The sequence below is a fragment of the Syngnathoides biaculeatus genome, chromosome 20 (assembly GCF_019802595.1).
Source record: "Syngnathoides biaculeatus isolate LvHL_M chromosome 20, ASM1980259v1, whole genome shotgun sequence".
NCBI classification, from domain to species: domain Eukaryota; kingdom Metazoa; phylum Chordata; class Actinopteri; order Syngnathiformes; family Syngnathidae; genus Syngnathoides; species Syngnathoides biaculeatus.
The window spans coordinates 1,227,349-1,241,171 of NC_084659.1; the positions used below are offsets into that span (position 1 = coordinate 1,227,349).

General features: G+C 42.6%; 1 protein-coding gene across 7 annotated transcripts in view; it reads left to right on the top strand.

Annotated features, from left to right (window-relative positions):
* The window catches only part of LOC133493797 (uncharacterized), a 41,791-nt gene that overhangs the window by 23,247 nt on the left and 4,721 nt on the right, over positions 1 to 13,823 (top strand). For 2 of the 7 annotated variants that reach the window (XM_061807598.1, XM_061807596.1), the window contains exons 7-9: positions 3,051 to 3,175; positions 6,774 to 6,930; positions 8,111 to 8,200. In XM_061807598.1, coding sequence (XP_061663582.1) covers positions 3,051 to 3,175; positions 6,774 to 6,930; positions 8,111 to 8,200 — 372 coding nt within the window. Of the gene's footprint in view, positions 1 to 3,050; positions 3,176 to 6,773; positions 6,931 to 8,110; positions 8,201 to 9,622; positions 10,110 to 11,185; positions 11,473 to 13,823 lie in introns of those variants that run through there. The other 5 variants (XM_061807601.1, XM_061807600.1, XM_061807595.1 and 2 more) reach the window with 4 other exon arrangements.

Sequence of the window (13,823 nt, forward strand, 5' to 3'; positions counted from 1 at the left end):
ACTGCACCTAGGAAATTTCAGGTTCATCCAATAACAGTGTTTTGAGAATATTTTTTTCGGCAATTATGAATTTTCATGGGCGCCGCCATTTTGGCAATTTACATCACCTACTTCCACGTATGTGAAGTATTCTGTGCGTAAACAAAGAAATCATGGCCGATTTTAATGTGTCATCACATGCAGTATCACCACCATCGGACACGTGAAAATGCCCTACTGTATCGCGAAATTTTGCCGTAATTCGCATAAAAATCATCCAAAGAAGGTAAGTAAGAAAAAGAAACATTTAAGTACCCACTGGCTAGCGAAGTGTGGTCGCCCTGAGCCATCCAACAAACAGGCCAGGGTATGCAGTGAACATTTTGTGCACCCAGACGATTATTCAGAGAGTATGGTTCGGTACTCTTTGGGTTTTTTGAAGGAACCTAAACTCAATCCAGGAGCAGTCCCTTCGATATTCATTGATTGATTTTCTAAGCAGGACAAAGGGTCACAACAGCTACTACTGCCGGGAAGCACACTGGTCAGCGATGCTAGTTGTGCACGTAATAGTAGTAGTTCAAGTACAAAGGGATGCAGTGCAAACTATGCAGCTAGAAGCAAGGGTAAGTGATCTTAAGTTCTAGCCTGTCTTGTTACTGTCTTATCGGGGATAGAATATTAATTCACCATTACATTTTTCAGCTTGTTGAGGAAATGCTTTCCCCAGTCTGTCAAGAGCCAGCTGTGCGGGGGCGGACCCAAATGCAGGATATCCAGTTCAACGCCATAGTGTTCGGAGTTGCTTTATTCTAAAAACAGAGTCATACACGTTGTAGCTGTCCAACAAGGCAGAGGCACAAGCTCACTATACTAAAGCCAGGATCCAAAACATGAAACGAGACTAGGAAACTAAGACATGGAGAAACAAAAAGATCTCAGTCTCGCTGTGACAAGTATAGCTCAACACTACGTACTCTTAATAGTGGAGAATCCAACTTGCAGTAAATGCAACGCAACGAACTGGCAAAGGCCAGTGACAAAACTCCAACTTGACAAAAATGCTAATTACGGCGTCTAATGACGGGTCAGAGGTGGCAGTGCCCAGAGCAGTGGCCTGGTCCTCTTGGCTGTGGCCAGGCCTTGATCATGACAGACCCCCCCAACCCCAGTCTTTCTGGTGGCCATCCAGACCACCCAAACCAATGCGTCTGGGCAAGCAGGTCAGGAACTTGACCAGGATGCCAAGCACCAGGGTCCCCATGGGGTGATTCGGGTGGACGTCCTCAAGGAGGAACCCAAAGGCGAAGCAGGAACCAGACGAGGGCAGGCAACGGCTCCGGATGAAGACCTCCCAGGACGTGGTCATGAGGGGGCCGGGGATTGGTCGCCACCGAGGCTTGGTTGTGAGGGAGCTGGGAATGGGTCCCCGCTGAGGCTTGGTTGTGCGGAGGCAGGGATTCGGTCGCCACCGAAGCTGGGTCGTCAGGCGGCCGGGAATCGGTTGGGTCGAATGGGTCACCGCCAAAACAGGAGCGGAAGACGCCGGGAATCAGTCGCTGCGGAAACAGGAGTGGAAGGGGGCCACAAACCGGTTGCAGTTGAAGCTGGAGCGGAAGGCAACCACGGACCGGTCGCTGTTGAAGCAGGAGCAGAAGGCAGTCACGGGCCAGTCGCCGTCGAAGCGAGAGGCGGCTGCAGACCAGTCACCATCTAGGCAGGACCGTGAGGAGGCTGCGGTCTGGTCGTTGTTGAGGCAGGAGCGTGAAGCAGCCGCGGGCCAGCCGCCGTCAAGGCAGGAGCGTGAGGGAGAGGATCAGTCGCCGATGAGTCGTGGACGTGGTCATCAGGCGGCCGAGGATCGGTCGCCGTTGAAGTGTGAACGTGGTTGTCGAACAGCCAAATGCCAGTGACAAAACTCCAACTTAAATGCTTGGTCCAATTACAGCGTCCTTTGCAAAACAGCTGTGACAGGTGTCAGAGGTGGCACCGCCCAGAGCATTGAGGGGCGTGGCCAGGCCTTGCTCATGACACTGTTATCCCTGGTGTGGGTGATCAGGAAATGTCATCTGATCCAGAACAAGCAGGTTGTACAGAAGATCTTGGCCGACATAAAACAACCCTTCCATTATTGAGGATGAAGCAAGGCTTGGTCAATCGTCAATTGTCATGTTGCCGCCGGGGTTTCACTGTAAATGCTGCAGGCATGCTATTGCTGTCAAAGGTAGGTAGGTGGTGCAAAGATACAAAAATCTACTTTTTTTGTGTGTGACTGTATGTACTCATACATTTCTACTGTAGGCCATGCCAGAAAGACGACAACCACATGCAAATTCCTTAAATGGATATGTCAAACAAGAAGAAATATCAGCTGAACTCTCACATTAATTTTGTTTTACATACTTGCTGTATGGTCTTTTGAAATATAATAAATATGAAGTCCTGCAGAATCAATTCAAATAATTCCACTGATTTACAATTGCATTAGCTGTGCATTACATTGCAGAAAACCAAGGAGTGGCTCCGTAAGAAGCATATCAAAGTTCTGGCGTGGCCGAACCAGTCTCTAGACCTAGACCCAATAGAAAATCTTTGGAGGGAGCTGAAACTCTGTGTTTCTGAGCGACAGCCCAGAAACCTGTCTGATCTAGAGAAAATCTGTGTGGAGGAGTGGGCCAAAATCCCTCCTGCAGTGTGTGCAAACCTGGTGAACAACTACAGGAAATGTTTGACCTCTGTCATTGCAAACAAAGGCTACGGTACCAAATATTAACATTGGTTTTCTCAGGTGTTGAAATTCTTTTTTTGCAGCTGTATCACACAAATAATTAAAAAATCATACATTATGATTTCTGGATTATTGTTTATTATCTCTCTCACAGTGGACATGCACCTACGATGAAAATTTCAGAGCCCCACATGATTTCTAAGTGGGAGAACTTTCAATATGCAATATATGCAGGGTGTTTGAATGCTTATTTTCTTCACTGTGTTTTAATTAAATTATGGGTATGAAATATTTGCCTCTAAGAATACACAGATTTAAATTCTTTTCATCTACTTTATTTCAGATGCATCAATGCAGCCAGATATGGACCTAATAATTGAGGCAGTTTCTAAGGATCACACATACTCCAAAAAACTTCAGTACATCACAGATCCCGTGCCACCTGCAAAGACCGGTGCAGTTCAAGTAGTAAGTTTTTATTTTATTTTGTTTTTTTTAAAGCATTTGCTTTGAACATCCATTTATTGGCTTTTCATGGGAAAGACCAATAGTATGATTTTCTGGTGAAAACTAAATTGTGTCCATTCTTAGTTAGTGGTTGAGATCAATCAAAAATCTTTTTGGTGGTGTGCAGAGTCATGTGAGGGTAATGTTGAATTTCTGAAGGAAAAGTGCGAATCCATCTTGTGCCATGCTCCTGATGTTCATGCATGGAATGACAAAAAGTTATTCCATGCATGTGAACATGGAGTAGTTGATGAAAATTATCGCAACAAGCAATGGCTGGTTGTAGGTTCAGCTGCACATGATTGACTCACCTGCATTGTCAAAGACAAAACAAAAACAATCCAGACTGATTTAAAATACTGTGCCCTGTATTGTCACACTGGAGAGTTGGAGGTTTATCATTCTATGACAAACAAGTATGCCCCTAAGAGGCAGCACTTCTCCTATGCCGGGAATGGTTTGCAGGACCCAGGTGGCTGCAACTGACCACAATTATGACTCAGGGCGAATGTAGGTCCAAACAAAAGATGGTCAGCCAAGGTACAATCTTGTTGTCCTGAAATCCTTTACCAATGAAATAAAATGGATGTCTAAACCAGTCAAAATAGCCAAGGAACCCTCATATCGTGAAGACATGATGAGGCATGTTGTCCTAATGAGGACACATGGTCCTTAAAAATCAACTGCAAGCCTCCCAGAGATTTTTCTCTGGCATTGAAAAACCAGAGAAGAATGAAGTTGTGAATACTACCCTCAATAATTCCAGATTCAAAAATAGTAGTTGTTCATGAAAAGACATCTTTCTCTCACTCACAAGCATGACTAAATTTGGATGAAGACACTTGGTTTTATTATACATGTACACATTTTTTATTCAAACTGGAAAGTGACACAGTACATTGTACATTTTTTTCTCTCTTGTTCAAAGGTACTAAAGAGAATTTAGGAAACGCCGGTACCCCAATCTTAAATCAAAGTTCAATGTCCAATTCTACTCGGGGTAATTTTTTTCCTTTTCATCTGCCTCTCTGAAGCCAGTGTATGTTCCACTTGGTTCTGGAAATTTCTCTCTTATTTTGGTCACAACACATGAGGGGATGACCTTCTTCAAACCTTTTCCCAGTCCTCTGTGACACCACCAAGTAAACTGTATGTACGCTGCCAGTTTGCGAGTTCTGAAAAGAGAATGTAATAATACATGTTAACATTTTATGATATTGTGTAATTGGCCGCAGTTCGATGATTGACTTTGTAGTCATGTCATCGGACTTGCAACTGCATGTCTTGGACACTCGGGAGAAGAGGGGCAGAGCTGTCAACTGATCACAACCTCGCGGTGAGTTAGCTCCGATGGTGGGGGAAAATGCCGGTCTGACGTGGCAGGCCCAAACGTTTTGTGAGGGTCTGCTGGGAAAGGCTGACAGATTCCCCTGTCAGAAGGAATTTCAAGTCCAACCTCCGAAAGAACTTTGCTCACGTTCCGGGGGAAGTAGGGGACATTTAGTCCGGGTGGAAGATTTCCGTGCCTCCATTGCTGAGGCGGCCGAACGGAGCTGCAGCCGTAAGGTGGCTGGTGCCCGTCGTGACGTCAACCCCAGAATACGTTGGACACCAACAGTGAGGGATGCTGTCAAGTTGAAGGATTCCTATGGAGCATTTTTAGCCTGTAGGACTCCAGAGACAGATGATAGATACTGGCTGGCCAAGCGGAATGCAGATTTGGTGGTCACTGAGGCAAAAACCTGGGTGCAGGAGGAGTTTGGTGAGACCATGGAGAATGACTTCAGGACGGCTTTGAGGAAATTCTGGTCCACCGTTTGACATCTCAGGAGGGGGAAGCAGTGCACCCTCAACACTGTGTATAGTGGGGATGGGGTACTGCTGACCTCAACTCGGGATGTTGTGAGTCGGTGGGGAGAATATTCCAAGACCTCCTCAATTCCACCAACATGCCTTCCCATGAGGAAGCTGAGTCTGGGTTCTCTGTGGGAAGGCCCCAGGGGTGGATGAGATTCGCCCAGAGTTCCTAAAAGTTCTGGATGTTCTGGCGCTGTCCTGGTTGACACACCTCTGAAACGTTGCATGGACATTAGAAATAGTGCCTCTGAATTGGCAGACTGGGTTGGTGGTCCCCCTTTTCAAGAAGGGGGATCGGAGGGTGTGTTCCAACTATAGGGGCATTACACTAATCAGCCTTCCTGGTGAGGTCTAATCAGGGGTGCTGGAGATGAGGGTCCGTCAGGAAGTTGAGTCTCGGATCCAGGAGGAGCAATGTGGTTTTCGTCCTGGCTGTGGAACAGTGGACCAGCGCTACACCCTCTGCAAGATCCTTGAGGGTGCATGGGAGTTTTCCCAACCAGTCTGGACTTGGAGAAGGCGTTCAACCGTGTCCCTCAGGGAGTTTTGTGGAGGGTTCTTTGGGAGTATGGGGTACCGAGCCCCCTGACACGGGCTGTTTGGTCCCTGTACGACCGCTGTCAGGTTAGGGTTCGAGTTTGGTCTGCATTGTCGTCAATAAATTGAACTCATTTCCGGTTAACGGATTAATTAATCAGTTAATGGAAATAGTTTTTGTCTTGTTCTTTCTTGTTTGTTGGTGTGTCGTAAGATTTTTCAATAAAAAGGCCCTGGCTCCAAAAAGTTTTGGATTAACTGCTCTGTATTTTTCAGGTTGAATCAACATTTTGAGACAGAAATAATTTACTTTAATAAAAATATTGTAATTAACTACACCACACCACGCTTTGCTGTCGTGCTCAATAATAATAATAATTTCTGAAATTATTTTCATATTGTAGCATTTATTTTTTGTCTTTTGATGCAGTACTTTGAATATCAAATGGCCGATAAAGTCGGCCCAATGGGAGAGACGAGGCAGCAAAGAGACTGCACGCAATGCATAGATCAGAATGCTGGACAAATTTGTTCTTTACTCATTGCACTGTAAGACTACAGCAATAAAATGTTGTATTCCGATACTGTTGCATCCCATCTTTTTTAGCATCAGTGTGCTTTCATCTGGTCAACTTAAAAGCATAATGGGAAAATAAAGAGAACAGAAAGTAAAAATACACACACACATAACTATATGAAAATAAACTAGCTTTTGGATCCAGATATGCTGTCCAAGACTGCAATGGAGAGTAAATGTCTTTTATAGAGCCGATCAATCATTCCATTGTTCAGGTTGGCAAATTATTAAATAAAAACTGATTGGCAGAAAATCAGCCAATTCTGATCAGGCTCATCCAGTTGGGGTAAAGTCTACCAAAAACATGCGTGGTAGGTTAATTGAAGACTCTAAATTTCCCATAAGTGTGAACGTGAGTGCGAATGGTTATTTGTTTATATGTGCCTTGCAATTGGCTGGCAAGGAGCTCAGGGTATACCCTGCCCCCTGCTTGAAGATAGCTGGGATAGGCTCCAGTACTCCCGTCACCTTTGTAAGGACAAGCGAGTCAGAAAATGGATGGATGTACTCTTTCACTCATCGAAATTTGAATCTTGATATAATTTAGATGTCCAATTTTCACTTGGTTTTCTCATCCCTCTTATGTAGCGCAGAAAGTGTTGTGATCGGCGTATGAAAATGCGTGCAAAAACAAAAGGAGGAAGAAGGAAGGAAGTTCATGGACCAAAAAAGGAGGAGGAGCCACAAAGTCAACTACTTGACGCTGTGTTCAATCTGCAGCCTCGAATTGTCCTACGCAGAGCAGGTTGGTCCATTTGTTGCATGCATTTTAATTTGAATGATATTCTAATTTACGGGCCCCGTTTGATGATGCATTTTACGTAACATTCACATCCCACCCTGCGACTGACTGGCGATGAACTAAGTGTGTAGTTTGCCATTCAGCCGAATTCAGCTGGGATCAGCTCCGGCACTCCCGCGACCCTTGTGAAGATAAGCAGCTTGGCTCCCCTGTGCATCAATCTCATACTTAGAGCGGGTGGCAATGTTCAAGAGTCCCTTAGCCAATCGGAATGCACCACGCGATGCACGGCCTCCCTTAGCAAATTAAGATACAGAACGCAATCACCATTAATGCACTACAAAAAAATCAAACAAACATGCTACACCAGGGGTGCCCAGATCTACTTCTCAAGCATTCAGCCTCTCGCAATCGACAAGGGGGAACTTTTTTTTTTTTTTTTTTTTTAGAATGACCAATGATGAAATAGAATGACCGAGTCACAAAGATCTATCCACTACAAAAATGCTAAACATATTTATTTTAAAGTACATTGAGGATTCTTTATGTGTAAATGTGTGTTTGTGTACCTTGAATAACCGCTTGAGCCAATATTACACAACATAATTAACTTTAAAGCCCGGGTGTCATCCCTATAAACATTCTATCTAACAGTATTCACTTCAATGTCTATATGGGAAAAAAAAAAGTGAGCGGAGAGCGCGTCATCCATGCACAAAGTTGCGCAATTGAGTGTCCCTCGACATCCAAGTGGTCGCCATATTAGTTGCGTCATCTGTCCTTGACGTCATCGTCACTTCCGCCGTTGAAAACGCGCAGTGCCTTCTACTACGGAAGCCGAACAACAGAGATATTCGCATTTTTCCGACGCCGCTTCTGACACCGAAGTTCTTTTTGACAAGGACAGCACCACACAACCGAGTGAAGTTACCGGGGCAATATTACACTATTGTTTCGAGCCCTCAGGGCAATATTACACTATTGTTTCGAGCCATATTCAGATGATATACGATCACGGCCAAACCACATCCCGTCCAATCCACTCCCGCGGCGGAGATGAGCCATCGCAGCCGGCCGGTGTGGCTTATGACAGAGCTGAGCGGTGCTGCTTTAGTCACAGTCGAGCCGGGGCGCTTTATGTGCGCACGTGACTGAGTAACGCATTCTCGGCTGGGTTCTTCAGATCCGCCCCGTCGCAAACCCCGACGCAAAGCCCGACGCGCAGCCTTCGCAGAAGCTGTGATCCCCGAATGCAGCGCCTCAGCCGGTGTGGGTGAGTTTCGGCACCCGTGGTGGCATAAAAGGAGGAGGTGCTATGTTGCTTCTAGGGGTATGTTCAAAGTCGCTGCAGTACTCGAACGCTATCGAGACATTGTTGGCTGGGCGACGCGCACATCGACAAATTTCATACGCGGATCTTTTGTTACGTTATGAGAGAGACCGATTACGTGGTCCGCCCCAAACTATTATTTTTTTTAGTAGCTACATGCGCACATCAACACATTTCATACACGGATCTTTTGCTACATTATGAGAGAGACCGATTACGTGGTCCGCTCCAAACTATTTTTTTTTTGGAGCTGTATACACACCTACCTGTTATTTGGAACCCACGAAGCTCTCGTCCTCTGGACACGTGCAATCGATTTTTCACAACGAACATGCTCTCTTTCAAACTTATGAAGGGTAATTCCATTCTCCCGAGTGTTCAAGCAATGTCCAGCAATGCAGTGAGCCGGCATTTTGGCTAACACGAAGGAACAACGAGCTACCTTCCCGGAGGTAAAAATAATGGAAACAAACGAGTCCACGAGGGGGTGCCGCTGTCTTTTACTTCACTTCCTGCTTCTTCTCGAAAACAAATCCCTCGAGAGGATTTTCATGGCGGGAGTTACAAAAAGCTGTATACGTCAAAATCATGTTTTGTGGTGAAAAAACACATGGGATCATATTGGCTGTGGGTTTTTCATTATAATATAATAATATACCAAAAATCATCCGTTTGACAACACTTGAGCTTTAAACATTTTTGTAACTATCTGAGTTCACGTTGATCACTAAACACCATCCGAATTAAAATGCACAGGCTGTGTCACGCACGTCAATGGATTCGTCTAACTGCAGTGAGAAACACTCACAATTTCCGATGTCCACACATCAGCCATGGCTTTACAGTGCCTTGTAACTACTCCTTTACAGCTGCAGATATTTATTGAAGATAATATTGCCGCCTTATTTTTAAAAGATCAGAACAACGAGTCAGCTATGCCTCTTTATGTATGACCTGACAAACCCGGAAATTATGCTTCGGTGACTGCTGTGCGCCCAATTGAGATTTTAGTTTTTTCACTTTTCTCATTCTCATCTTGCTTTTCGGTGTAATGTCTGTGTCGTATTTTCCATAAACAGTTAGAAAATGCGGTTCCACACTTCACTACACTGGCAGATGAGGCAAATGAGGAAAATGACATAGCGGAAAAAAAATCCACCTCCCATTCCGAATGAAAGTGATACATTTTTGTCTTATTTATTGCAGCTTCCATACTCATGTTTGTTGAGATTTCTTAAGCGAAAGCTTAAAATAGGGGGGTGGGGGGACGCACTGACAGCGTGTTTTCCTGTACTGTTGTTGTTTACACATGCGTGGTGAGTAAAAAAAAAAATACGGCTGATGTCTTTTTTTTTTTTTCCTCAGCAAGCTGTCGCGATTGACCGAAACTGCCTCGCGATCGACGCATTGAGCACCCCTGTGCTACACTGTAAAAAAAAAAATACACACACATACATAAAAAAAGAAATATCAGCAAGGCCGCATTAAGTGAACCGGGTTGTAGCGAGGGACTACTGTAAAGATGTAGCCGTTGGACATGTTGACAAAGGCAACATACTGCAACAAGGTGCTTCAGCGGGAAAAAGACGCTACAGCAGAGCCACACAGGAGGAGAAGGATGGCCAGTTACTTTTAACCATTTCTCTTGTGTCCAACCTCAGAGATTGGTCATTAAAATAAACCTCATAATTTTGAAATATTTTAATATTTTTCTTTTGAGAGGAAAAAGTTTCTTCCTAGTCCTGCATAAAGCGGAACAAAATGGATGGAGGGGTGTTAAGATATTTATTTCTCACAAATGTTTTGGCCTCAAACAAGTTTTTGACCTTTGGTTTCATTCTAGAAGACACGTGTATTTTTTTTAAAACGAGAAATGTGACAAATGGTCAATGCCTGTCTCAGAAAAGTTTAGAATCTGTGGTTATGGGTTTACCAGATTTAAAACGTGTAAAAGAAATGAAAATATGCATTGCAGGAGAACAACTTTCACTTTGTTAGTGTATCGCTGACCTGCTGAATGAAATGTGTAATGTTTTATGGCGACGAGTCATGTTAGTGATACGTAAATGCGCGATGTCATGCAAGAGAAAAATTTGCCTATTTGTATCACATCGAACTTTTAAGACAGAGCACTGGGTTCCGTTACGAGCCAAGTCAAATGAATACACCCACTCACTTATAAAGACTACAATATTACTCGTGATCTTTCCAAGTAAAAAGTACTCACCCTGGTTTACATGCGCAGTACGATTCCACAATTTTATCCTGTTAGATTTCAATATGAAGTTTGTGAGGCGTCAAACATTTTGCATGGATCGCCAACGTTTCGCTGTAACTCTGACAATACGTCCTGCTCTGTCAAAAATCTGAATTCCATGTACATATCCTTGCGTGAAATAGTTGAGACCTATCTGTAGAACTCTCTTGGACAAGTCTGGTGCATTTGGCAAAAAACAGACCCAAATGTTACCGGGAATACATTATAGAGAATCCACTTCAAACTTGTTCTCTTCAGTCGCCATTTTGGAAGATTGTGGGAGATGGCAACTGTTGCTAAGGGGGCTGAGCTGAAGATCGACAGTCTGAAAGGTCCATTGGCTGGCAACCAATTCAAGATGTACCCTGCCTCTTGCCTGTCGACAGCTGTGATAGGTTCCAGCACCCCCATGACCCTTGTGAAGATAAGCGGCTAAGAAAATGGATAGATGGATGCAAACCTTTTATTTGTTTATTTGTGCAGGGTTTTTAATTTGAATAAAATAGTACATAGCCAAAGTATTACATCCTAGTCACTCACAGGGGACCTGTTTTGAACTTATCAAAAATAATTTGTGCACCATGAAATAGAATGAAATAAACCTGTGCTTTATCTGTACATTTTTTCTCATTTTATGAACTTTGAAGCTTATTTTTCATTATTAATTATAGATGTTGCAGGAAGCATCTTCTGCATAAGAGGTTGACATCGAACCAGCAGATGCTGAATCTCCCATCTTTTGTACATTCCAAAAGGTGCCAGACTAATGAAGTGCTTGTTCATGAGAAAAGAACACGTCTTTCCAATAGCTGAGAGAATACGGCAACATGTATTTCAACCTCAGGTGTTCTCAAAAAACTCTTATTGAAAGACCACAGAATAATTCTGTGCAAATGTTTTGAGAGAAACATTTATACACAATGTAAGCATACAGTTCAATAAAAATGCAATGATTTTAGTTCTGTGGTGTATGTTTACTTCATAAACATGTACACAAAGACAAAAAATTCTGGTTTTAGACCATTTAAATCCTGCGTACTCTTAGGCATTTGCCACAAATCTTACAGGATGGAAGTGGCACGTGATTTTTTTCCACCTACCACCATCTCACAAACTGACTATAACCAGTATAGACCTGAAAATATACTCATATGACAATTTTCCAGAATGGGTCTTTGTTTGAACAAGCATTGATTGGAAAAATGCTGCTTTTAGTAGGAAGAATAATAATGTAAACAATTCTTTATTTCAAGGAATCTGACTGTAAATGGCAAAAAAATAGGCTGATTTGGAGAAATATGAATTTTTTAAATAGCTCATGTTTTGTGGAAAATACAGACAATACTGTTGCCTGAATTGGAGATCGGCAACCTCCTGTACTCAGGACTTCAGACAGCTGGTAATAAATCCTGGGTGCTCTCTCATGCACTGCAAAGGATGGTATGAATAATCTGCCATTTTCTGGTGAATATGTTGACTCTCATGGCAACAACAACTTCTGTTGTTTCCATTGTTATGCAGCATTTACATGCAGACCTGTGGCTATATAAAAATAATATTAAATGAAAAAAATTAAAAATCTGTTCACATTTACAAACTTCTACAGCTCAAAGGGCCATATTAGTCCACCCCATTTACATTTCTATTTTAAGCATTTAGTGCCCAAACAAAACCACAAGATCAGGGTTTACAGCTTTCAGTATAAAGTTTAGTGGTTTTGCTCATGACATCTTATGAAATTTGTGACTAAAACATAGGGATGGACGGACCTGGGTACTGTCTGGTTATGGCATTAGTTTAACATGTGATGGTGAAGCAAGATATAACCAGCTATTGCTCTCAAATTAACGCAGCAACATTTTGAATGGATTTTGTTCATTAAAATCCTTCTGTGTGTTTTTTGGTGCAATAATAAATTCGCCTTGTACACACAAATTAGTGACGCACATCGTACTGCAGATGGTTATTCATATAAACACAGGCAGCTCCATCGCGCTGTACAATGAACGGCCGGGTGGTCGTGTACCTATTTACTAAATACACGGTGTTTGCATAATTTTGAAACAAGACCGAAAATTTCATATGTACAATTCAGGATATCGAAGCCTTTACTATTGATCAGTTTATGACTAATTAAACCAAACAAGAACTTCACAAATGTTGACGAGTCTGTTTCCAACACGGGGCATATCCTGTTCCCTGCGTGCTCGGCACCTTCTTCATGGCCAGCTATTTTGCCTGCATTCGAATGTGTGTGCTGTCTAGCTGGCTCGAATTAATAACCTTTAAGGCCTTTATAAAGCTCGTATTCTTCACAATCTTCGTGGGACCCTTCAGAATGGTGTTCATCGCTTGAAATATCAGAAAATTCATGGTCGTTCTTACACTATATTCCAATGCTCGCCTTTATTGTCTGACGTCATGTTATTTTCTGCTTTGTTTCCATCTTTTTCCGGCGAATCCACCAATGTCATAATTTTTTGCAGATAACCGAAAAATAAGTGTTTCAGATTCGAATTCTGCATAAAAAAAATGTATAATATTAGCAAAAAGGAGCATTGAGGACCTCCCATACCCTTTAAATGCAATACAAGTGCTTTGTTATATTTTGCTGGTTTGACCAAGGGGATTTATTCTGAATTCAAATGTAACTAACATATACTATAAACAGTGAGACAAATGAGTCCCCCCAACTATTGTTTTTTTTTTTTTTTTTTTAATAATAGGTCTATACACACCTACCTGTCATTTAGAACCCACAAATCTCTAGTCCTTTGCACCTGTGCAATCAATTTTTCACAGCGAACTGGGTGTTTTGGAAAAGTATGAAGAATGAATCCATCTTCCCAAGTGTTCAAGCAAAATCCAGCAATACAACAAGGCTTTTTGGCTAACACGATTAAAAAGAAGTTAATTTCTCACCTGTACAATAGGTATAAACCAATATAAACACTCAACCCTACTTCCTCAACACAAAATGCTAGAGAGACTTTCCCTGGCGGGAGATGAGAAAACGATATACGGCAACATTCTGACTTGCTGTGAAAAAGTAGATGGGTCCATTGCGGATGATTATTTTTGGTTACAAACTTACTAAATTTTATGTTTTAGGTGTCAGTTGCCCTTTAATTTTAAACATGCTGGGACAACATGCTAATATTTTTTTAAATTTTTCATCGTCTTAAATTGATCATAATTTGAGCATAATGCTTTGGTAATGAGTGTGTAACGGTATATGATAGCAATATAAAGTATCATACCAACTTCAACAAAGCGATGAAACTCAAGCAAGATTTTTTTTTCTCCTTA